The sequence below is a fragment of the Panulirus ornatus genome, chromosome 11 (genome assembly GCF_036320965.1).
Source record: "Panulirus ornatus isolate Po-2019 chromosome 11, ASM3632096v1, whole genome shotgun sequence".
Classification (NCBI taxonomy): Eukaryota; Metazoa; Arthropoda; class Malacostraca; order Decapoda; family Palinuridae; genus Panulirus; species Panulirus ornatus.
In genome coordinates this window covers 52,035,887-52,062,608 of record NC_092234.1, presented here as the reverse complement: position 1 = coordinate 52,062,608, position 26,722 = coordinate 52,035,887, and the positions used below count along the sequence as shown (strand labels likewise).

At 39.2% G+C, this 26,722-nt stretch overlaps 2 protein-coding genes across 13 annotated transcripts in view; one reads left to right on the top strand and one right to left on the bottom strand.

Annotated features, from left to right (window-relative positions):
• Positions 1 to 8,464, bottom strand: part of Amph (amphiphysin) — a 271,862-nt gene extending 263,398 nt beyond the window's left edge. For 2 of the 7 annotated variants that reach the window (XM_071667027.1, XM_071667028.1), the window contains exon 1: positions 8,159 to 8,422. In XM_071667027.1, the coding sequence (XP_071523128.1) occupies positions 8,159 to 8,227 (69 nt within the window). In that variant the 5' untranslated portion in view covers positions 8,228 to 8,422. Of the gene's footprint in view, positions 1 to 8,158 lie in introns of all 7 variants that reach the window. The other 5 variants (XM_071667031.1, XM_071667033.1, XM_071667035.1 and 2 more) reach the window with 4 other exon arrangements.
• A 486-nt stretch (positions 8,465 to 8,950) lies between these two features.
• Alg2 (alpha-1,3/1,6-mannosyltransferase Alg2) lies at positions 8,951 to 25,661 on the top strand. 6 transcript variants are annotated; one of them, XM_071667036.1, is made up of 2 exons: positions 8,951 to 9,002; positions 24,051 to 25,661. In XM_071667036.1, exons 1-2 carry the CDS (start codon positions 8,966 to 8,968, stop codon positions 25,274 to 25,276), a joined length of 1,263 nt encoding a protein of 420 aa, XP_071523137.1. In that variant the 5' UTR covers positions 8,951 to 8,965; the 3' UTR covers positions 25,277 to 25,661. The 6 variants fall into 6 exon arrangements, with proteins under 6 accessions (XP_071523137.1, XP_071523141.1, XP_071523138.1 ...); XM_071667040.1 differs by lacking the exon at positions 8,951 to 9,002 and adding an exon at positions 16,083 to 16,107; XM_071667037.1 differs by lacking the exon at positions 8,951 to 9,002 and adding an exon at positions 16,370 to 16,483.
• The last annotated feature ends 1,061 nt before the right edge of the window (positions 25,662 to 26,722 follow it).

Below are 26,722 nucleotides of genomic sequence, written 5' to 3'. Positions count from 1 at the left end.
GTTACCTTCTACACCTTTTCATTCTCATTAGTTTATGAACTGCCAGCTCATCAAGAGTCCTTTCCATTTGTCAGATAACTGTCCTCATGATAAATATTCATACGCCAATATAAACTCTGAAAAAATACTTAAAATATGAAGACCAACTGGATAGCCATTGAGATAATTCTAGTTATAGCACATCACAAGTTGATCAAAGTTACATTCCAGTGCAGTATGATATCAGGTTCTGAGGCCTTTGAGTTACAAACTCACTGCTTAATCAGTGAATTACCCAACAACACTCTCTTAGTGTGAAATCACATGGAATCTTATAATAGCATGATTCAGTAACATAAAACATATGCCCAATGGATTAACAGACTAATGAGCATTTACTATTATGCTGACAGTTCTTTCAGGAGCACTACAATAGAACACGCGAGCTCCAGTCAACATTCATTAGGTTTCTTAAAAGTTGTACTGACACTTCCTTGTTGATTAAAGGTTTTTCTCACAAAGCGTTCTTGAAAAATAACAAATTTGAAAAAAGTTCTCCGGTGATTTGAGAGTTTGCCACAAAGCTGGTTACCCTAAGGTCTCATATCAAAGGCACTGAAGGAGGCTGTGACAATGGATTACTAGATAAACAAGCAATAAAACCATAGCAATCCCACTAGTCTATTTTGAAAACTTATCTGGTTCTGAGTTTCTACACAAAGAATTAACATATTGCATTTACACTGTCTAGACATATTTCTGTTTGCTATATTTAATTTGGTCTTAGTACCCAGTTATACCATATTATGGTAAACTGTAGTAAAATTCAGTTTTACTGGACTTAAATCAGATCACTTTAAAAAGCTGGACTCAATTTTGAGCAAGCACAGCCTTAAATATGTACAAGGTGGTTGTGCAATCTAATTTCATATGAGATCACCAAGATACCATAGAAAAATACTGATGATAAAATTCTCAATATCAAAAGTCTATGACACACTTGAGAGGGCGTACTTTTCAAGGCTGTAACAAAGGGGGGAAAGAGAGAGACAGAGAGTCAGATCATCCACCCCCACCTACAGGAAAGGTCCACTTTTGTCATAACTGTTATAACTTATGATCTAAAAAATAGTACAATCAAATAATAATAAACACATATACCACATCAATTGCACTGAAACTACAAATTTTTCTCAGGGAAATCCCCCCAAACCCATCTGTGGAAGGGGTTAACCACTCTTATCCCCCTCAGCAGAAAATATCATTGTATAAAAAAGGTCCACCTTTATACAATACCCACTGAGACCTGGCAATGGATCTATTTGTTTGTTAAATATTCAGCTGTGCCTCTTAGTTCTTTTTTGGAAGTTTCTAAATATCTAAATTCACAGCTACTCCTGGCAGTGGCCAAAAAAAAAACTACTTTTTCAACAGGTCATCTTAACTAAATGGTGGGCCAATGGTCCTGTTAAAGTGGGGCAATGCATACGTGTGTATTATTAAAGCTTTGTACACTGCAAACTTAATATATATTTTCACAGGTTACCTTTCATTAGACTGCATATCAATGACAGTGATATAATTACAAAAGCAATAATGCTTGCTAATAAAATTCATCAATCCTATTTTCATTACCTCTTGCCTATTAAAGATAGGTTACAACCTAAACAAAAACCCTAAACGATACAGAGCCAATTAAATCTCTTCATCTATTCTACTATTACATTTGATAGGTAGAGAGAAGATGGAAGGCAGACACTGACCAAGGAGGTATATTATGGGTAGTGTAAGGCAGCCACTGACCAGGGAGGTATATTACTGGTACTACTCATCTGGGAACTGAGAGGGTTGGTGATGGCTGCATAGCGAGTGAGCACTTCAATGGTTGTCAAGTTACACTCCTCAAACCCAGGTCGCTGTCTATTCTTTCTACCTCAACTCACATGAATTGCTAACATTTTGTCCACAACCATAAAATCTCTCATTGTCACACAACACTTGACAACTCACACAACTCATTCTTCGTAACCTGAGACTTTCCTATGGTGAGTGCTATGCGCTAGCCTTTCTTTTTAGCAAAACAGTAGGAGCAAAAGACAGAAGTAGAAGGCAGAAATATTAGGCAGGAGCATTAGGTTGAAACATTAGGCAGAAATAGTAGGTAAGAACATTGGGTGAGAGAGTTAGGCAAAGGTAGGTTGGAACATCATGCAACATTAAGTATACACACGAGACAGAAGTAGTTGGTAGGATCATTACATGGGAACCTCTGGAAACACTGCTAGAGTTACCCTCTGCCAGTGGCCTCTTAAGCCTCTTAAGGGTGAGGCACTAAAGGCTAAGAAGTGGCACTGGAGTTCACCAGTTATAGAGACTTCTTTCCATGGTCACCCCCTTGAGGGAGTTCCCAGAGATATAGATAGATAGATCAATTACAATCACAAAAAATTTGGAATGTCAATAAGCATGATAGCTTAACAAAAGCTTGAGTAAGCTGAATTAAAGAAAGCTAGTCACAAATCTATTCAACATGTCATGAATTTTACATCTGAGGGACAGTCAGGTAAAATGCTGCTGGTCCTAAAATCAGTCTATGAAATTATTCCATAACCAATTCCAATTTGAATTTCACATCTGAGGGACAGTCAGGTAAAATGCTGCTGGTCCTAAAATCAGTCTATGAAATTATTCCATAACCAATTCCTATTTGAATCAGAGGGTAAATAATTCTGACATATTCATTTATCTGACAGCTAAAATATAATGATCATAACAGCACAAAGAGGAAAAATTATGTAGTTACTTCTGAGTAGTGATCATAAAGGAAAAGTTTGTAAAGTCAATAAACTTTAATAATTTTCAGTCCTGAACTACCTTAACATGATTGTTGTAACCAAATTTCAGTAAAAACAAAAAATCCAATACAACAATCATCTTAACGAAAAGGAATATACATCACATTCCAGTGAGAGACATTAATACAATATCCTAGAATTTCAAATCTCCAAACAAAGGAGACAAGCTTCTGAATGTGGGGGAAACTGCAAAGTAATAAAAGTGGGCAGTTAAAAATACTAACTACATAAACCTTGCATGTACTGGTACAGTATTGGGTAATAATGAGTAACATAACGGCCATGGCAAACTTACATGATAACTTATGGGGCAAAAATACCTAGAGAGTGAGGGTAATGCACCCCCTAATATCAAACATATGACCATAGTTGGGCATTTTTTTGAGATGGTATATATGCTGTTGAGCAAATTTGTACAAGAATGAGCTATTTTCTGATTACTGAATTCTAACTTACTGTTAATAACATCTGAAAAGGTGATATGATCTCATGTCTTTCCCAACAGTTATGACCTGACACATTTCAAAAAACAGGTTTTTCACTTCTCCAGACTTCATAAATACTTTCCTTTGTCTTCTCATTTTCCCATTCATTAACCTTTCTGTATTTCAATTAGGGCCCTACCTTGATGTGGACTTTTGTCTGTGACAGGAACCTCCGAGGAAAAAAAAAAGGGCAATGACAATATTTGTCAAGCACTGAAACTTAACCCCACCCCACCCCAGGAAAACAGTTTAGCCTCTGGATTATACTTTTCTTTGGATATATAAAGCGACATGAGCTCTATCAGACACGTTATAAATTCTCCAATGCCAAATACAATCAGTCAAGTTTTATTCCATTACAGGCATTACTAGTTAAAAATTTGGTGACTAAAACTATGACATACAGGTATTTCAAAATAGGGAAAATTTACAAATAAAAAATCTCAATTGTCTCACCTTAGGTAAGAAAAGCTTAGGTTCATTTTGAGGTTATGAGGGTAAAATATGAGAAAATACTTGGCTTTGCAGCCTTAATGGTTGCTTAAATTGCTCTACACCATAACACACCCAAATCTAATAACACAAGCAATGTGTTGGCATACAATTCATAAAAGTTTTACATTTCATAGTTAATTGTGTCACTTCATAATTAACTCTTCAGAGCTTCCACCCCAGAATTCCTGATTTTCATAAGGAATATTGTACCAACATGCTAAAGCCTGTCAAACAATGAGTTCATAAGGAATGCACTGAATAACCAGGATGACTGGTTAAAAGAGGGGCATTGAAGCTTTTAATCATCACATCTTTATACTAGTCAAATCATAGTTATAATAGTTGCTTTAAAATTCAGGAACCATTCATCCTTCACACACTAACTTTTAATATTGAATATACAGCCACTGCATGGAATGGAATTTCTATAGACTTGTTTCATGAGTTTCTCACTAAAGATGATCAATACGCACAAGTAAAAATGTTTTTGCACAAAGAAAATGCTTTATCCTTTCTCTAACACTTCTTAGGTTACACAGTATAACCCTATAATGTTCCATATATTCAGATATCCTAAGTTTAAATCTCCTCTTATTCCCTTAACCATGCTTATTATTACTACTAAGGGAATTTTAATCTCTTTCATACATCTTTATTACATCAGTGTGGCAACAGTTCCTCCAACAATGGAGTCCCTAAGCCCTAAAAGGACGTCTGTAGCTCAGATTATTATGTGCCATAAACAGGAACACTAATTTCTATGTGAAAGAAAATATGATGCAGAGTGCCAACTCTAAGGCTTGTTTTCTGGAGGACATGTTTCTGCGCTCTGAAATTCCTACAGCTCTGATGTCTAAGATTAATATCCAGTAATTTATGTTTTTTATGACTACCAGTTAGTTTTAAAAAAAATATCATTAATTCACATTCGAATTTTTCCAAAAAATCATTCTCCTGTTAGCTTGTTTCACTGGAACTTATACAAAAATAAACATGGTGCCTACGAAGATTATAAAAATTAACCTATTACAAGTAAGGCACTGCAGCACTAAATAAGAATATAACAGTAAGATGAAACAAAAAAAATACTTTTTGGTTTAGATCATTCTTTCCTTCAATGTTTTCCAGTAAACTGGCACCAGGCTGGAGCTACTCTGTTATGAATTACAACTGTTTCAATAAAATCATCAAGTAAATCAAAGTACTTTCATGTGACTATAAAGATGAAACATCTCCTTAAGACAACAAACCAGTTCTTTGTGAAAGCCACACTGATATACAATGCATCAAATCACCTTTGTTCTAGTCTCTCATTCAATGTCAAAAGGCAATGATAAACCAAAGGAATCTTTTTCAGTTTTAAAACCACATTTACATGTGTTTTAGTTAGGTTAGTTTTCATTACTAATCAACCCAAAGAGTGTAGAGGGAAAATAGATCAAGATAAAGAAAAAGATATAACCTAATCAGAAGTAAAACCAGTCTCCTTAACTTTAACACCAAATTCATGGCAGACACTTTCAATTGAACTCACTTTTTCAACAATCACATCACATCTTCTGTAAATTAAAATTCAAAATACAGGTACTGATTATCAAACACTTTGAGTTGTTAAAAATCCACAGATTCCTTGCTCAGCGCTTCATAAAATGTAATTTCATTTCCGACCAATTCCCATGTCCATAACAGCAGTGTCATCATCCACTGACCCCTAATACCTCACATAATGGACTCATATCCAAGGGAGCAATCTCGCTACCCCTTCACTCAATGATTTGGCCACAGGTGATCACGCACTCAAGTCAACTGTGGGAATTTCCTCATCCAATTCTCCAGTACTTTATACAGTAGCACACAAACAACCCCTTCTCCAATGACGCAGTCACTCTCCCCTAAGCCTAGAAATTTGCCTAAAAGTAGAAAAATACTCATAAATTCTTAATGAATGTCTCATTCCGTCACTCTTCTTCCTCATCTGGAGGTGGATATACATTCTAATGAGCATTTTGCAGGGATGTAGCTGCCCCGTACCCAACTACTATGCACAGGACACAAACTTCTACATCAAATATACGTGTTAACACCTTCAGTACGAATACCTCTCCCAGATATGTGCACACACTTGTATATCCACTGTAGTCATCAACCCTATAACTATTTCCAGGCCTAGGGACTGACAAAATCTCCTGTGGTCTGACAGGCAACGTCACCACCTTTGCCCATTCAAAAAGCAATGTCTCAATTCCCTTACACCATTATCTCACCTAATGATGGCTAAACAATCCCTTGTCCAGACTGACAGTGCCTAAGGGTGCATACTCACTACTTTATGTCTGTGAAGCAACCCTCCCAGGCCAGTACCTGACCCGGATGTGGACAAACATTTCACTGTAATAATTTCAACAACCTCTCAATACCTTACCCAGAGGTGGACACTCCCCATGTCCAGTGTGGCAATATCATCAATTTCTCAGACCAGTACCTCATCCAGAGGAGGACTTTCCCCATGCCCAATGTGGCAATGTCACCAACCTCTCAGGCCAGTACCTCATCCAGAGGTGGACTTTCCCTATGCCCAATGTGGCAATGTCACCAACCTCTCAGGCCAGTACCTCATCCAGAGGTGAACTTTCCCCATGCCCAGTGTGGCAATGTCACCAACCTCTCAGACCAGTACCTCTTCCAGAGGACTTTCCCCATGCCCAGTGTGGCAATGTCACCAACCTCTCAGGGCCAGTACCTCTTCCAGAGGACTTTCCCCATGCCCAGTGTGGCAATGTCACCAGCCTCAGAGCAGTATTTCACCTACAGGTGGACATTCCCCTGTTCAAGGTACCAATATCACTGCCCCTTCAGGCAAGTAACTCACCCACAGGTGGACACCTATGTCCAGTTTGGGAGTATCACCACCACCGCATGCCAGTATCTCACCAGCTGGACATCAATGTCCAGTACAGAAGTGTCGATACCTCTTCACCCTATCAAATCTCTGGAAGACAGACTTACTCCTATGTCCAGTAAGGAAGTGTCACTGCCTTCTCAGGCCAGTACTTCACCAAGAGGTGGACAAAGTCGTATTCCCAGGCAATGTCACCACTTCACACTCGCCTGGTGGATACACTCCTATATCACACACGCATTCCACCAGAAGTGGACATTAATGTCCAGCATGGCTGTCACCAAACCACCCAACACATGTACTCCGCCAGAAGGTGGACACCAATGTCTAGCACAGCTGTGTCATCCACTTTTACAATTACTCCGTCAGGTAGAGAACTACATCTGCTGCGGCAGTCATAGCCCCTCATGCTAATAACTCGCCAGGCGAACACACTCCAAAGTACGGTGCAGCTGTGTCACCCCCCCCCTCGCACCCCGCCAGGAAGTGAATACCTATGTCCAGCATGCCTGTCACTGTCCCTTACGCTAATACCTCCCCAAGCGGACACACGGCCATGTCTAGAGGGATAGTGTCACCGACCCCTTAAAATAATATCTCAGCAGGCAGGCAAACTCCTATATCCAGTGCGGCAATGCCACCTCCTCAGTCAAGTATCCCACCCCTATGTCCAGCGCAGCTGTGTCACCCCCTTACAGAAGTACCCCGGCAGGAGACGAACACCTATGTCCAGCGCGGCAGTGTCATACCCCTTACAGAAGTACCCCGGCAGGAGGCGAACACCTATGTCCAGCGCGGCAGTGTCACCCCCCTTACAGAAGTACCCCGGCAGGAGGCGAACACCTATGTCCAGCGCGGCGGTGTCACCCCCCTCCCCCTGACAAAAGTATCCCACCAGGTGGACACCTATGTCCAGCGCGGCGGTGTCACCGCCCCCTTACGCTTGTACCTCGCCCGGAGGTGGACACATTCACATAATAAGCCCAAGTCCTGGCGCAGGTCACTACTAACATCAAAGAATTTGATATAAAACGATGACAATCTCCTTCACGACAAAAAAGTCATTCAACATTTGTGGCTGATATCTTCCAGTAAGTGAATATATACAGTTAAAACTTGGTGCATACAGCCTAACGTTTCTCTCGATATCCCACGCTTTGGAAACTGTCAACATGCCCCGAACTTGACACAGCAATCATTTAAACGTTTCCTAGTCATTTACGTGGCATATAATATAGAAGACAAGTCCCCTGAGCGCCCATGACCAAGTAAGGCTCGTAGGCATGGCCATTCAGCCAGCTGGTTGTCAAACAGGAGGCGGAACCCTCGATGCCTTCACCCCGACTTCTATACCTATTCTGGCAAAACTTAGGCCGCACTTCCCGGTGCATTCTACTCGATAACGTGATTAATATACTAAAGTAAGTGTATAAAGTATTACTTACCTTTTCTTTAGCTCTGCCCGCATGTTTTTGGACAGTTTTCGCAAAGAGTCCCCCCTTGTTCTCCGCCATCTTCGAGTCTTGGCCCACCACTGAAAAGTTAGTCCTTGCCGCAGATAGAGTAAAACTACACTGTTATAAAACGCACTTCAGGTACTTCTGTATTTTGACTTTTCACTATCTGTATATACCTAACACAGTATGTAAACTTCCACAATTACTAATATATTTTTGTCGTCAGCCACACAGCAGAAATCCTGATGTATGACTGTCCGCCGTACATTGAGTTTCACCCGCTGAGCCTGACTTCTATTATTGGAACGCCGGGCGAGAACTCCCAAATGTAGTTGACGGGAGCGAGATTTTGTCGCTGACAGTCTCTAGGAGTTGTCGCTCAGTGTTGCTAGTTTCAGACAGACTACTGATAATTCTATTACGATTCTTTTTTTTTTCGACTATTGTGGGTAGAGAAAAATTACCACTAACAAATACAGAAGTTTTGTGTACGAAGATATGTAATATGACACCAGGCGCTGGGTAGGTATGAATGCAACAGGTGCTACTCTACAGCAGGTACAAAGTCCTCTAAAAGCAGACGAAGCAACCAGGTATAGGCTGAGGGGCACTCATTAGAATACTTCTTCAAAGTCTGCTGGCTGATAACAGTATAGTTAATAACTTGTGACGACCGCGTCATCGGAATACGGAAATGGAAGATAACAAAGATGGTGACCCGTAGAACTTACGAAAGCAAGGATGTTTCCAAGTCCAGCTGGTCATATGCTCCACATAATAAAAGGATATGCAAAAATGTCTGATATCATTCGGCATGTTGATCGTGCGTATGGTAAGACATAGTTCCTCTCTCTCTCTCTCTCTCTCTCTCTCTCTCTCTCTCTCTCTCTCTCTCTCTCTCTCTCTCTCTCTCTCTCTCTCTCTCTCTCTTTCAATCTATCCACAACGTTTAATATCTCACCTTTTGCACTATCCCAATACGTTTTGAGACCCTTCCCCATGGGTCTCCTCGTTAGTAATATACTGTAGGTGCGTGTGTCTTCAAACCAGGTGCCTCCTGTAACCTCACTCTCCCCCCAACTCCCCTCTGTCACCCCCACTCCCCTCCTCACTCCCCAGCCCCAAATGACACCTGTGTTCCTGCATTATAACGACCCCTCAGCTGACTACGCTCCCCGACCGAATATACGCCGACCCTTGAACGTGTTTCGAGGCTTTTCGTTACCAGTACAGCTATGCGCATCATTCCCTCATTTCTTTTTTCTTCTGCATAGCCAATTTATATCGAAATGAGCCTTGAGATGAATATCAATGGCTTGTATTCTGTTGCAGATAGTCATGATGATAACTGGCGAAATATGTTCCCATCTTACTTATAACTACTATTTCAAGGTTAGTCGATAAATGGGTCCGAGGCTGCTGGGTCCTAGCCCACTCACAGTGAAAGAAAGCATCGATACGAACAATATCTAGCAGGAAATAAACTGCAGGAATCTATGTGTGAGAAGGAATAGGGAAGGAGAAAAACGATCTACTGGCAAATATTATCATTCTCTTTAAGTACGTGGATAAGGAAATGCTTAGCCAACTATCCACAGCATATTCGATCTTTTTTTTTTATTCATACATAATCGCCGTTTTCAGTTTTAACAAGATAGCGCCAGGGACAGAGGAACAAAAGGTTTCATTTGTTTATATAAACTGTCTAGCTGTCATGTCTAGTTCACAGAAAGCCAGAGCGCCATTGTTCACACAGCCAAAGTTCCATAGGCTATTCCGTGGTTTTCTCTGACCGCTACCTACAGTCCATTGACTTCACCTCGTACCCAGTATACCGTATGCGTCCAATTCATTCTGTCCTCCGCATGCTTCACCTTTCTGAATGTCAAAGCAACAACACCTCAAAGGTCATTTCACACCATCCAACCACAGACAAGGGGGCCAAGTGAGGATTTTTTCCTCTAAGGCTCAGTCACCTGTTCTTGGTGCTACCTCGCAGGTGGAGGAAAATGACAAATATGTATATTTCATATATATGTAAGGCAGGATGACCTCACCAGGTAATGGTCAGGCGGGATGGTCGAGTAAGAAATGTGATCACCCAAAGCAGTGGTCGGGTCACCAAAAGCAAGGCTGTGTGATTTGGCTCCGACCACGAAAAAGTTTTTCTGACTCTAATCCTTCCATTTCCAGTTCGGCTTCTCCTTTCACTTTGTCCCTTCCACTTCTAACACGTATATGCTCTTTGTCAACTTTTCCTCACCCATTCTCTACAGTCACACGGATCATTTCAGTATATCATTTTCCGCTTTCTTGTCATGTTCTTCTTATTCCCACATTACTCCATCAGCCTTCCTCATACTACTTATCATTCTGTAGAATCTCAACCATGGCTTATGCCCCGCAACCATAAAACACCGTCGAGACAACTTGACATTCAAATATGCAATTCTGCGCCCTTCCAAATGGTGACCAATCTTTCCACACATTCTTCAGTACTCCCAGAACCTTCATCCTTCTCATCCAAGACCCTTGCCTTCACCTCCCACACCACCACATCCGCAAAGAGATTAAACAGCCATAGTGACATCACACATCCCAGACACACACACCTTCACCAGGAACACTCTACCTTCGCTCCACCTACTCGCACATATGCCTTCCTTTCTTCAAAGAAAAACAAGCTGCTTTTGACAGCTTTCTTCCCACGTCATGCATTCGCAACACTTCCCACAAACCATTTCTATCAGCCTTTTCATAATGCTTTCTCCAGATCCATGAATACCGGGTACAAAAATCCTTCTTTTTCTCTAATGATTACTCACATGTTATTTAGAGACCTGATCCACACATCCTCCATCACTCTTGAAACCACATTACCCCTCTCCTGTCTGAAGCTCTGTCCATGTCCTCACCCTCTCAGTCACCACTCTCCCATACAAGCTACCAGGTATATTAAACAAACTGATCCCTCTGTACTTCAAACACTCGCCTTCCTACTTGACTTTACACAGTCAATATATAGGCATTCCGTCAATCCTCAGGCATCTCACCTTGAGTTATACATACACTGGAAATCATAGCCAAATACTCAACAATACAGTCACCCCCTTTCTTTAAAAACTCATCTGCAATACCATTTGCTCCAGCCATCTTGCCACATTCCATCTTAGACAAGGCTTTCACCAGCTCTTCTCTCTTCACCAAATCACTTGCTATGACTATCATTACGCAAACCTTCCCGACCCAAACACCCTACACATGCAACCCTGCCATCAAACACATTCAATGATCCTTTAAAGTATTCACTCCATCTCCTCTTCATCTCATTTCTGCTTATTACCACGTTCCCATTTCGTTCCATGTCTGCCCCTCTTTTTTTTTTTTCTCTCATCGTATTAACCTGTTTCCAAGATATTTTCATATTTTCCCTGACGTTTGCTGATACTTTTTCACCCCAACTCTCATTTGCTCTCTTTTTCAGCCCCTGCTCTTTCCTCTTGACCTCCTGCCACTTTCTGTTACACATCTACCAATCATTTGCACTCCTTCCCTGTAAGTGACGCCCAAACACCTCTCTTTTCTCTTTCACTTGCAACTTTACTTCTTCGTCCCACCACTCACAACCCTTTCTAATCTGCCCACCTCCAACCTTTCTCATGCCACATGCATCTCTTGCACACGCCGTCACTGCTTCCCTAAATAGCTACCATTACTCATCCACTCCCCTCACTTCATTGGCTCTCTCCTTTTGCCATTTGACGCTCAATCTTTCCTGGTATTTCTTCACACAAGTTTCCTTTCCAACCTCACTTACTCTCACCAACCTCTAATCTACAATATTGTTTCCTCTTTTTCGAAAACCTATTACAAATCTTCACTCTCACCTCTACAAGATTATGATCAGGTATCCCACTAGCTGCCCCTCTCAGCACATTTAGTAACATCCAAAAGTCTCTTATGCACGCCTATCAGTTGATACGTAATCTAATAATGCCCGTCTTTTCTACTCACATACATATACTTGTGTGTATCATTAGACTTTAGGAAGAATAAAAATATATTTTGGAAGGAGGTAAATAATGTGCGAAAGACAAGAGAACAAATGGCAATATAGGTGATGGGGACAAAAGGGGAAGTGATAACAGGTAATGATGAAGTGAGAAGGATATGGAGTAAGTAGTTTGGAGGATTGTTAAATGTGTTTGATGATAGAGTGGCAAATGTAGGATGTTTTAGTCGGAGTGATACGCCAAATGAGAAAGTCATAGAGTGGATTGGTGAAGAGAGAAAAGGTGGTGAAAGCCTTGCGGAAGATGAAATGGTATTGCAGTTGAATTTGTTAAGAAAGGGATTGACTGTGTCGTTGATTGGTTGGTAAGAATATTCACTGTATGTATGGATCATGGTGAAGTGCCTGGGGATCGGCGTAATGCATGTATAGTGCCATAGGGCCATTGTATAAAGGCAAAGGGGATAAAGATGATTGTTCAAACTACGGAGATATATGTTCGTTGAGTGTACATGATAAGTTGTATGAGAGGGTATTGACTGAGAGGGAGGAGGCATGAACTGAACCAGGGCAAGTTAAACGTCTGGGGTAAACTATAGAAATGTCTGTGGGGCCTGGATATGGATAGGGAGCTGTAGTTTCGATGCATTACACATGACAGCTTGAGAATGAGTGTTAGCGGACGTGGCCTTTATTCGTCTGTTTCCTGGCGCTACCTTGCTGACGCAGGGAGCAGTGATCAGGTGTTGGGGGAAGCGAATGTATGCTATGCTTTTTCCATTTCCTTCATGTATTTTGTGCTGTTTCCTGTGGGGCAAGGTGGCCTCGGAAACGGATGAAGGCAAGTATATATATAGGATTGAGGGTCAAGTCAATTGGGAGGTGAGTTTGAATGGAGAAAAACTGGAGGAAGTGAAGTGTTTTAGATATCTGGGAGTGGATCTGGCAGCGGATGGAACCATGGAAGCGAAAGTGGATCATAGGGTGGGGGAGGGGGCGAAAATTCTGGGAGCCTTGAAGAATGTGTGGAAGTCGAGAACATTATCTCGGAAAGCAAAAATGGGTATGTTTGAAGGAATAGTGGTTCCAACAATGTTGTATGGTTGCGAGGCGTGGGCTATGGATAGAGTTGTGCGCAGGAGGATGGATGTGCTGGAAATGAGATGTTTGAGGACAATGTGTGGTGTGAGGTGGTTTGATCGAGTAAGTAACGTAAGGGTAAGAGAGATGTGTGGAAATAAAAAGAGCGTGGTTGAGAGAGTAGAAGAGGGTGTTTTGAAATGGTTTGGGCAAATGGAGAGAATGAGTGAGGAAAGGTTGACCAAGAGGATATATGGGTCGGAGGTGGAGGGAACGAGGAGAAGAGGGAGACCAAATTGGAGGTGGAAAGATGGAGTGAAAAAGATTTTGTGTGATCGGGGCCTGAACATGCAGGAGGGTGAAAGGAGGGCAAGGAATAGAGTGATTTGGAGCGATGTGGTATACAGGGGTTGACGTGCTGTCAGTGGATTGAATCAGGGCATGTGAAGCGTCTGGGGTAAACCATGGAAAGCTGTGTAGGTATGTATATTTGCGTGTGTGGACGTGTGTATGTACATGTGTATGGGGGGGGGGGGTTGGCCATTTCTTTCGTATGTTTCCTTGCGCTACCTCGCAAACGCGGGAGACAGCGACAAAGTATATAAAAAAAAAATATATATATATATATATATATATATATATATATATATATATATAATATATATATATATATATATATATATATATATATATATATATATATATATATATATATATATATATATATATATATATAATATATATATATATATATATATATATATATATATATATATATATATATATATATATATATTAATTTTCCAAAAGAAGGAACAGAGAAGAGGGCCAGCTGAGGATATTCCCTCAAAGGCCCAGTCCTCTGTTCTTAACGCTACCTCGCTATCGCGGGAAATGGCGAAGTATGAAAAAAAAAAAAAAAAAAATATATATATATATATATATATATATATATATATATATATATATATATATATATATATATATATATATATATTCTTATGAGTCCACGGGAAAAATGAAACACGATAAGTTCCAAAGTGCACTTTCGTGTAATAATCACATCATCAGGTCAGACATAAAAAAGAAATATAACAGTCAGTAGATAAACAACGAAGAGACGCAGCTACGACGCCATTTGGTAATCTCATGTGATTGTCCAATCACATGTTTCCCCGTGGACTCATAGGATTATACTTGATCACGCGCAAAATTGTGATCCTTTCCACCGAAACCACAGCTCCCTCTCCACATCCAGGCCCTACAAAACTTTCCACGGTTCACCACAAAGGCTTCACACGCCCTAGTTCAACCCACTGACAGCACGTCGACCCCGGTATGCCACATCGTTTCATTAACTATTCCTTGCACGCCTTTCACCCTTCTGTATGTTCAGGCCCCGATCGATCAAAATCTTTTTCACTCCATCCTTTCACCTCCAATTTGGTTTCCCACTTCTCGTTCCTCCATCTCTGACACATATATCCTCTTTGTCAATCTTTCCTCACTCATTCTCTTCATGTGACCAAACCATTTCAATACACCCTCTTCTGCTCTCTAAACCACACTCTTTTTATACCACAGATCTCTCTTACCCTTTCATTACTTACTCGATCAAACCACCTCACGCCACATATTGTCCTCAAACATCTCATTTCCAGGACATCCACCCTCCTGCGCACAACCCTATCTATAGCCCACGCCTCGCAACCATACAACATTGTTGGAACAACTATTCCTTCAACATACCCATTTTTGCTCTCCGAGATAGTGTTCTCGCCTTCCACACATTCTTCAACGCTCCCAGAACCTTCGCTCCCTCCCCGCCCTGTGACTTTTTTCCGCTTCCATGGTTCCATCTGCTGCCAAATCCACTCCCAGATTAGTCTAAAACACTTCACTTCCTCCAGTTTTTCTCCATTCAAACTTACCTCCCAATTGACTTGTCCCTCAAACCTACTGACCCTAATTACCTTGCTCATATTCACGTTTATCTCAGCTTTCTTTTTTCACGCACTTTACCAAACTCAGTCACCAGCTTCTGCAATTTCTCACCCAAATCAGCCACCAGCTCTGTATCATCAGCGAGCAACAACTGACACTTCTCAAGCCCTCTCGTCGACAACAGGCTGCATACTTGCCCCTCTCTCCAAAACTCTTGCATTCACCTCCCTAACAACCCTATCCATGAACAAATTAAACAACCATGGAGACATCACGCCCCTGCCGCAAACCTGACATTCCCTGGAAACCAATCACTTTCCTCTCTTCCTACTCGTAAACATGCTTTACATCCTCGATAAAAACTTTTCACTGCTTCTAACAACTTGCCCCCCCCCCCACCGTATATTCTTATTACCTTCCACAGAGCATCTCTATCAACTCTATCATATGCCTTCTCCAGATCCATAAATGCTACATACAAATCCATCTGTTTTTCTAAGTATTTCTCACATACGTTCTTCAAAGCAAACACCTGATCAACACATCCTCTACCACTTCTGAAACCACACTGTTCTTCCCCAATCTGATACTCTGTACATGCCTTCACCCTCTCAATCAATACCCTCTCATATAATTTCCTAGGAATGCTAAATAAACTTATAACTCTGTAATTTGAACACTCACCTTTATCCCCTTTGCCTTTGTACAGTGGCACTATGCCTGCATTCCGCCAATCCTCGGGCACTTCACCATGAACTATGCATACATACATACAGACATATGTAAATAAATAAAACATAAATTTAGCACGATTTCCGTCTTACTATGGTCAAAATTCTGACCGGATTCATCCGGTGCGATCTTTTTCCTTCAGGCGAGAGTGGCACTCAAGGATGTTAGGGTAACGCTCTAAAACAAGAGTGGATTGAAATGTCTATCCTGTTTTTTTAATGGATAAAACACTAATTATATCAAAATTGTTCCATATATATCAGGAAAACGAGAACAAGGATATATTGACTACAATTTATTGATTAGCCACATAGGTTATGGTACTTTTTGACAACACAGATTTACATTGTCCTTTAGAAATAATGGAAATAGATATAATACTGTGTTTTGGGCTTCCTGAATGGAAGAGAACACTTCATTAAGTAATAAAAAAGACTTCCTTCTAGATTATGAGTGGGGTTACTGTGTTTCTGGTGTTCGTGTATAAACCGGGGCCGCCGTACGTTCATTGTTGATGCATTGTTGTCGCTCATTTAAATAACAAGGTATGAATGACACCTTTCAATATATGAAATTTTGCTCGGCTACGGAAAAGTTATGGATATATTATGCAATCTAAGGGCTCAACGAAACTAAACTTTGAACATCAGAGTATTTCTAGCAGTGGTTGTTTATGAGGTGTGGCGAATATTAGACCAGAGGGCTTTGGTTTTTTTGATGAAAGGACTGATATCGGTAATGGATGGTGTTCCATTCGTTTTACACAATATACCAATCCTTAAGATTATTTATATGAAAAAGTATGTATGATTGGCGCCGCAGGAAATGGTCTTCCGTCACAACAACGCCCTAAGCTATGTGTATTTTGGGAAACCCCAGTCGAGCTTGTATATGATTAGTCATTTGGCACATTTTGCCATTAAGTCGGCAACGCATATTCCCCTTTGCAGCACTGTATTACTGGATTTGTATGAACTAAAGGGGTCAGCCTTGGCTTAATTCAGTGAACAGTTACCACGCATGGGTATCCATGGCCAATGCTCACCCCTAGCCTGACACCTGGTGATGAGAGAGAGGTGTTGTATGTTGTTATGGGCGAGCTTGGCCTGGTTTTATCTCATTACACATTGATCTGTAGGATGGTGGTTGCCCTCAGGGCCGCCGCTGGTAGCACTTCGGCCCATGTTAACAGGGGTAGGGTAGAGTAGGGTCTAGGGGTGTAGTAGACTTTTGGTTGAGGTTAAGCTAATTATTGGTTTGACTGTTTTTATCACAACTTTTTCTGAGCGTTTGAAGATGGTGATGGATTAGAAGTCTCTGATGACTCTGCTGAATTTAAGGATATCAAAATTAGTATTTTCACTCGTCAGAATTAATAGCATAATGAGAGTTTATGTATATTTCTCTCTTGGAAGTCAGTAACTGCGCCATGAAAGGAAAAATATACGTGTTGAAGCTAAGTATAGCTCCGCATCGCTTTTTGCTATGAATAACGTGTGAATTTGTTTTGCAGTGTTATGTAGTATTTAGATAATACATTAACGGTTGTGGTCTGATTTTACGTATTCATTTTTATTGAGAAGTATTCATTATGGTGATGTAAGTGAGGATTCTATTTCTCAGGGAAAATGTGATATTGATGAAAACGTACGTAATATGCTTTTAAGATATCAATAGAACATCTGAAATCCTCATTTAATCTACATAGTAAAGAAAATCAATCGTACGTCCAGTATTCTAGGCAAGGAAAATATATGAGTTATACCCGTGATTGAGCATCACAAAAATGCCCCTTAATGTAAACTGTATAACCACAAGCAGCGGACCTCTTTCATGTTAGTGTAATTTATGTTGTAAGAGTCAGCTACTGGGTGTTGTTTTCTTTGGCTCTATTGATTTTGTGTGTGTTTTACTTGCTTTTACATTAATTAACCCCACATCTTTCCTAATATACATAACCCACACTACTTTCATTTTATTGTTGTCCAATAAGATACTGTGCTATAAATCTTGCTTCTGAACTGTTATTTTCTTTTTTAAATGCTATGGTAGGTGAAATCAGTTTTATGAGAATTTTACTGTTATTAGTGATAGCTGGATAACTTTGCAGAATCAAATCACTCAGTATCCAAAGCTAATAGAGATCTGGAGTTAAATTAGACTTTTACCAAGCAAAATAAGCAGTTGGCATAATACTGTTTTACCTTCCAGTTTTGACTTTATGGCAAAAGAATCGCTGGTTTATCTTATGATAATGTGTTAATGGTGGTGAGGAATATGATGGTTTGAGGAAAATGTTAAGTAATTAATGTGAAAAGTAGATTATTAGTTGTAGTTACACAGCAAAACTATAGTAGTGGCACTGTACTTCAGTATATAGAGAATAGAATTAGATGCAATGCACAATTTGAAGTTATATATTAAACTCAAGTTTGGTTTTCTTTCGACCCTGTGCATTTCACATGTCAAGTTGTGTTAGATATTTAGCTTAAAATCTCAAAGATATTTATATAACAATAAAAAAATTACTACAGAATGTTTGGTCTGCTAATATCACTATAATAATGTGGGGAAGATTTGTAGATTTTTCAGCATAATGTGGTAAAAGTGTAGGGGGAAGCCCAAGTATCAAGTTACCTCTCAGTAACTTATTAAGTAACTTACTCAGAGAAGCTGACTGCTGGTCATTATGTTTTCGCTAGTATAATAAAGCTGTCCGTGTTGTAGTCAGTATGATTCATCAATAATATTTTTTCTTAACAGCAAAATTATAGTTTGTGAACTGCATTGTCAAAGTCTGGTGGGTATTGGCAGTACTGCCTCCACTTGTGCTTCAAACACTATCTTCTGCCTCATCTAGAAGAGTTAAGTATTCATAAACTCATTCCACACAATCTGATGACAGATTATCACCAAGAAATTTAAATCCTGCCTGGTTTTCTAAATCTAGGTAAAAGCTGTTTGGTTTCCTTCCTAAAATGAAAACCCATGAGAATATACTGTTTTTGGCATAGTTAGTAGTAACTATCTTAAAAGAGAAATTCACTATCTTAAAAGAGAAATTCTTGTGTGCCACCACCTTAGCAACTACCCAGGCTTGGCAGTCAGCCTTGCAATGGCACTACCAAAGTTGATGCCTAAATATATGTCTGGAAGATTTGTCCAGCTCATGTAAATATGTTTGGAAGATTTAAGGGGTGAAGATGATACTGCAGTCGTGAGGGTTAGCATATCGCAAAGTGTGAGGTCATTTGATGTAACATGACGTAAAGCACTTGTTAAAAGATTTATAGAACCTATGAAAACCAGATCTAATCTTCCTTAGAAGCTTATATTTACCTAATTTTATATTTCCTTTGAAAAATATGTTACCTATTGTTTGGCATTGTTTACATTCTTGAAGATGAATAGATTCATTTGTATATTTGACCATGTCATGACATGCACCAAACCTTGGAATTATTTTTTACTCTGATATTGAAGATGCAATCATTACCTATGGAAACCTCACTTATCCTAACAGCTGTGATTCACCTTTCAGTGTTATATTTGAAATATACTAGTGTATGTTGCTTGACATGATTGAACTTCCAGTGGAATCCATTCTTGTCTATATGCATGCATGTTTTGCAAAGTGGTCAGTCAAACCTTCACTTCTGGATTCAAGCTGTGATAAATCCCTCTTTATTCTACTTTTGTTTGAATTCTTTTCATGTCTGACAAAGAGGGTGTTAGTTTAACTGGGCCCATCACAGGCTCAGTGATGTCCTTGCTCATGAACCCCCTAGTGTAATTATGTATAAGCTGAATCAGGGTTGTCCAAAAATTTTCTGTTGCATGGGTGGCTGAAAATTCTAACTCAGAAGTTCCCAGGATGACCCCTGACTAGCAAGAAAATAGTTTGAAGAGAAATTGCATTGAGACCTAGCTTGAATGCCTTGAAAGGGCTCCCTTAAAGTGGCACCTCTGAGTATAGCAAGGTTGGGCTTAGATGCAAGAAATTCTTTTTACCAAGAGGAGTAAGAAGAAAGGTAAAACCCCCAAGAATTACATTTCAGGTCAGTAGTGACAAGAGCACGAACTCACTGCATCAGCTTTTTAGGGGTAAAAAGGAAGCCACACAAGGGTGAGAACATTTGCAGACTGAACTTTACTGTTGCTTGGAATGTGAATAGGGGCTCTCTGCAGTGACTTGAAAGCTCTTATAAAAGGCATGTCCTAAGACTATCCCAATGAACTCCAATCAAACAATGTGCATTGTTAGAGGGAAAGTTTCTACACGAGACAGAAACAACTGCAGAAGCTTTTAGTAAACTTCCAGGTTGAAAAAGACCAACTCCATTCCTACTTTATTTATTGGATTCTTCTGGAGAACAGATTAAATATTCTCATATATAAGCATTGCTCTCAAAAATGCCAGCAGTATGGTCTTCTAGAATTTGGAGATATTCTGAAATGTTGCTGTTCTAAAACAAATCAGGGTTAACTAGAAAATTCTCCAAGATAAAAAGACTGTGTGGATGGGTAAAGAAAAGCTGTTGTGTATCACTTGAGATATTATTGGTGAAGTTAGGATTAGAAAATCTTTAAAATTACGGAGACCAATTGTCTTATTTCACTGAGGACTGCTTGGTATCAATTGGTGTTTCTTCAGAGAAGGATATGGAAATGAGAATATGAGATTAAACAAAACCAAAACAAAACCAGTCTCCCACTGCACTGATACTGGCCTTTTAAAACTAGCAGGCAACAGTTAGTATCTATGAATAAGATACCCTGGATAATGACTACATTATGTGGAATAAACGGGTTCACCTCTTGTCCAAGTGGAACTGGTCTCAGGAACAGGTTCCTCAGATATTATTTTGTTACATGAAGCATCAGAGTCAGAGTCTTCCAGCCAATTTGGACAGGTTGGAGAGGCAGGACCTATTGACTCGATAGGATGGATACATGTGTGGGAGGTTAGGGCCTTGAGATTTCTTCCAAATTATAAGACAGACTTAGTAAACTAAGCAAGGTTTTGTATTTGCAAGGGAGGGTTTCAGAAAAACTTAAAACATTCCTACACTAGGTTCAATAGAGGGTTTATATGGTAGAAAATTTAAAAGGACTGTTTTCCTCAGACATAGTGGGAGAAGGTCCAATTATGTCCTCAACTTGAGAAGCACCCAAGATTCTATATCAAACATTGGTCAGTCCAAGAAATGTAAGAAATTCTAACCTTAGTTTGTCTTTCACCTTCCTTGTGATGGGATATCAAAAAAATGGCACTTTCTTTTTAAGTATATAACAAGGCATATTAAGGAAGTAGCCATTGAAATCCATCGTTGAACTGGGGATATTTCTTTATGAAAAGAAATGCCATATGAGGTTTCTTTGACTTGATAAGACCAATACAGTTGGCAGTACCACATACTTTGGACTTGAATGAAGATGATGCCATACCCAGAGGGATGTCAGGTGTTGGCTTCACTTTTGTAGAAATTAAAGATGAATTACATAAGAAAATAACAGTAGGACCAAATTATAGACTCCTCGCACAGACACGAGAGGTACACAAAAGATTTTTTGCTCAGTTATAAGAAATTTGTAATGAACAGTATTCTCATAATAGGGGATTTTAACCTACTGGTATCTTAATGGGGAGAATCCCTTTCTAGTAGTTCCAGTCATGGACTCTACCTAGATTTACTTTATAGTGCCCTAATCCTACTTGCGATGAGAATACATTAGATTTAGTTCTAACTTTAAGTAAGGATCTCCTTAATAATGTAGAAGTTGCAGAAAACTTTCGTACAAGTGATTACCAACAAATTACTTTTGAGGTTGCTTTCAACACTGCATGACAGTTGCTGAAAAATACCCAGTTATAAATATGCAAATTCTAATGATTTTCACATTCCTCTTAACAGACTAACCTGGGATGGGATGATATGGACAATGAAAATGACATAAATATACCATGGAAAACCTTCAAAAAACCCTCAAAGCAGGAGAGGGAATATTTATGCCATCATGTAGTAGACATGGTATTTCTAAAATGAAACCAGGGTGGTGGAATGGTGAAATGAAAAAAGTGCCTTTTGTATTAAAGGTAGCTCATAAGAAACTTTCCACAATCCAATACGACAAAGTGAACATCAGTATGAAACATATCTTGCTGAAAATAAAAAAAAATTCTAAGGAGTTTGACAGAAATGTTAGAAGTAAGAGAGTCATGACCCAGTCAGTATGCCCATTGATTATGAAAAACTGATTTGTTTAAAGATACTGAAGCTATGGCAAAAATATTGAATGACTTTTTGTATCTCAATTTACAAATGAAGACATAAGTTGAGCCCTGAATCCAGTTTCATTGATAAGAGAGGGGAAAATTTTTCAACATATTGACATAAAAGCTGAAGACATACTTTCAGCAGTAAAGAAAATGAAAATGAATAAAATTCTGACCCTGGTAAGTTTTATAAGAGAACAATGAAAGAGGTGAAAAGTGAGATAGTTAAGCCCTTGACTACCCATTTCAATAGGTCATTTGCTATGGGAAAAGTTCCAGATGAATGGATATTTGCCAGTGTAACACCAAAAATGAAAAAGTTAATAAGATACTGCCTAGAAATTATCCTCCTGTTAGCTGAACATCTGTGTTTGGAAAACTTATGGAAACCATCATTCGAGATAGAACTGTAAATCATTCAGAGGACCACCACTTAATAAGTGATTCTCAATTTGGTTTATGACGAAATTGCTCATCTGAAAAATCTACCCGATTTCTTCAACACCTATGATGAGAATAATGCAGTTGATGTTATCTATCTATATTTTCAAAAACCTTTTGATAGATTTCCACATCAAAGGGTACTAACAAAAAGTCAGCCACATGGCAATGATTGAGTGGAGAGGAAGTTGGCTGAGTGGCCATAAACAAAGAGTTGTCATAAATGGTCAAGCCTTAGAATGGCTAGATGTAACAAGTGGGGTGCCAAAAGGATCGGTCTTGAGACCAGGTCCGTTTCATATATATATTTATGATACTGATAATGGGCTGCATTGCAAGATATCAATATTCATTGGTACTGTAGGGTTATTGGCCCATGCTTGTATAATCTTAACTAAAAGATTCTAACATCCATGAAAATTTATTGCGTTGCTTTGAGTATATTATTGGCATACTCGCTGGAGCAAAGGGACTTCTGATCACAATTATCAGATGACTAATTGAAATCATCTCCCTGATCCCCAGTTAACTTAGGGGTCAAGATATCTTGTTCAGTAAGAGCTTCACAGAAAACATGAGCTCCAGTTTTGTACATGGGGCTACCTCAGAGGGTAGCAGCTCAAATAGAAGGGATGAACAAACTCCAGTGGATGAATAGAGATAATGAAATTTAAGAAGTGTTCAACAGCATATTGTGAACCTTATTATGCTTATTGTTATTCCAAAAGTATTCATTATAGGACTTAGGGAATTTACCTCAAGGGTCTCTTACCCTAAGCCCCCATTGGTGAAGGCCCTGTTCCTTGCCAAAATGTTTTTGTCAGTAACGAGGTCTTCTAGAAACATAACTCCAGTGGTTGGCAAAGAACTTCTATATAGCAGCAATAAGCACTTGATACAAATAAAGAGCATAAGGAAATATGTGTATTTCATAAATCTTATCAGAGTACACTCAAAGTACATCACTTCTAAAAGAGAAAATAAATCCATAGAAAAGTAGGAAAAATATACTCTGATGGCTCTGAGATGTCCAGTCTACATGGGATCCAATAAAATTATATAACTGGCTGGTTAGTCCCATGGAATGAGTAAGCTGCTGCTACCATTGATATGGGATGATGGTTAGACAGTGGGGTCAACTAGTGTTACCCCACTCCTTAGGCAGGCTGTTAAAAAGTCCTAAACTCCTAATTTTTTAAGATATTTTATTGTTTGTGGGATTAACTGTTGGTGGAAAGGAAAGAAATGTACACTAAATATGATATGTGCTTTTTACATGGTAAAATGGGTTTCATTTTAATATTCTTAACCGTTTGATTATTGTATTTATTGAGTTTTCAAAAATCTTCATTATTTCTTTTCTGGTTGTAAACCTTAATTGTCTGATCTTTCAGAAATGGTTCATGTTGTGTTTGTACACCCGGACCTTGGCATTGGTGGTGCTGAACGTCTTGTGGTCGATGCTGCTCTGGCCCTGAAGAGGAAGGGTCATCAGGTGCAGTTTTTTACTGGTCATCATGACCCTGCTCACTGCTTCCCGGAAACCTGTGATGGTCAGCTAGATGTGACTTGTGTTGGTGACTGGCTGCCACGATCAACATTTGGAATGCTGGCAGCTTTGTGGGCATACATCCGCATGATTTATGTGTCACTGTATCTGGTGTTGTTTAGTGGAGTTACATATGATGTTGTATTTGTAGATCAGGTCTCTGTGTGTATTCCATTTTTGAAACTGAAAAGTAACACCAAAATCCTCTTCTATTGTCACTTCCCTGACCAGCTCTTAACACAGAGAAGATCATTCTTGAAAAGGGTGTATAGATATTTTCTGGATACCTTTGAGGAGAAGACAACAAGCCAGGCTGATTGTGTTTTAGTCAATAGTCACTTCACTGCAAGTGTGTTTAAGGAGACATTTAAGTCCATCAAGACTTCTCCTTCTGTCCTGTACCCATCTTTAAATTTTGACAGTTTTGATAAGTATGCATCAGTGACTTTAAAAGATATAGATTTAGACATTGATAGTGACTGCATATTTCTTTCACTGAATCGATATGAATGTAAAAAGAACCTCAGCTTAGCACTTCATTCCTTGAAAATTCTTTTGGAAATGGTGAGTAAAGATGAAGCATCTCGTGTTCACCTCATCATGGCAGGTGGATATGACGAGAGGGTGCAAGAAAACATTGAGCACTATAACGAGTTAGTGAAATTGGCCACAACCTTGGGCATCTCAGATAAAGTTACATTCCTCAAATCTCCTGCAGACAGAGTGAAAGTTACTCTTCTGAGGTCTGCAAAATGTCTCATTTACACCCCAGACAGGGAACACTTTGGGATAGTACCCATAGAGGCCATGTATGTTGGTACACCAGTAATAGCAGTAAATAGTGGAGGACCCAAAGAGACGATTATCAATGGAGAAACTGGATTCCTTTGTGAGCAGAACCCAAAAGATTTTGCTGAAGCAATGCAAAGATTTGTAACTGGTGTTAATGACAAGACTCACATGGGAGAAGCTGGTTACAGTCGTGTAGTAAATAATTTCTCCTTCATCAAATTCTCTGAGCATCTGAACTACATAGTACAAGGTCTCATGGATGAGAGGAAGCAAAAGTAATGGACATTCTCTTGATTATAGAATAGTTAATGGACTTGCTAGTGATTTTGACACCTTTAAATGCATTCCATTGATTGTGTGACCTGGAATATTATAGTACATACACATAACCATTTACAAGGACACCTTGAATATAAATTGAATTACCTACTGATATTTGCTACACACTTATGTAACATTTCGATTCATAAAGAATGGAAATACTTGATTTTTATATTTCATTGTTATGGAACACGGTTATCTAATGGATGTATTAATTTCCAAAGACAAGACCAGGATGTATGTGACTAACCCTGGATAATCATTAAATCAAATGTTGTGCTCCTATATCTGTTGCAGTCTTTTATTGTTCTTTTTTAGTGATAAACACTTAAAAGAAAAGGCATTTGGGGATGTATTATTTTCCAGAGACTAGAGTTGAAAATGTTGTATCAACAGTAGATGATCATTTAATCAAAAGTTATGTAATGCCAAGTCCTACATTGTTCTTATGGATAAACGCTACAGAAAGGTGGGGGAAGGTTCTCTGTAGAACAACAGTTCATAGTGACATTGATGAATTTAGTTACAAAATAACTAGAATAACACTAAGGCCTCATAATACTGAAATTTTTGGGGGAAAATTCACATTTTCATTACTGTTTTGAATAATTTTGCCCATGAATAATGAAATGTTATATTTCAAGTTTTTGTAGTCATAATGCCTTCTATAATGAGGCTAAAGCAAATTAAAAGTCTTGAACCACAAGCACTGATGAAGCCATGTTGAATAATTTTCCACCTGTGAAGAGTCATCTTCTTAATTTGTCATGAATCAAGATTACCAGAATTGGAAATATGCCATGTGATGGAAACAGTACATCATCAAACTAAGTACAGTGCAGTATCACATACTTTTACAGATGAACTTACAGAAGGCTTGACAAATATAAAATGGCAGTTATGCTTGATCCTGTAGAAACACTAAAACATGCATCTATTGGAATACAACTCTAAATTTTGGTCATGGTTCAGAGAGATGAATCTTTAATTATTTTGCTCTGCTTTCACTATGAAATAGATAAAAAAATACCCTATATAATTTTTATTATACTTTGTCGCCGTCTCCCGCGTTAGCGAGGTAGCGCAAGGAAACATGAAAGAATGGCCCAACCCACCCACATACATATACATATACATCAACGCCCACACACGCACATATACATACCTGTACATTTCAACTTATACAAGCATGTACACACACACACAGACATTTACATATATAAACATTTACATATTCATACTTGCTGCCTTCATCCATTGCCACCCCGCCACACAGGAAATGGCACCCCCCTCCCCTCACGTGTGCGTGAGATAGCGCTAGGAAAAGCCAACAAAGGCCACATTCGTTCACACTCAGTCTCTAGCTGTCATGTGTGATGCACTAAAACCACAGCTCACTTTCCA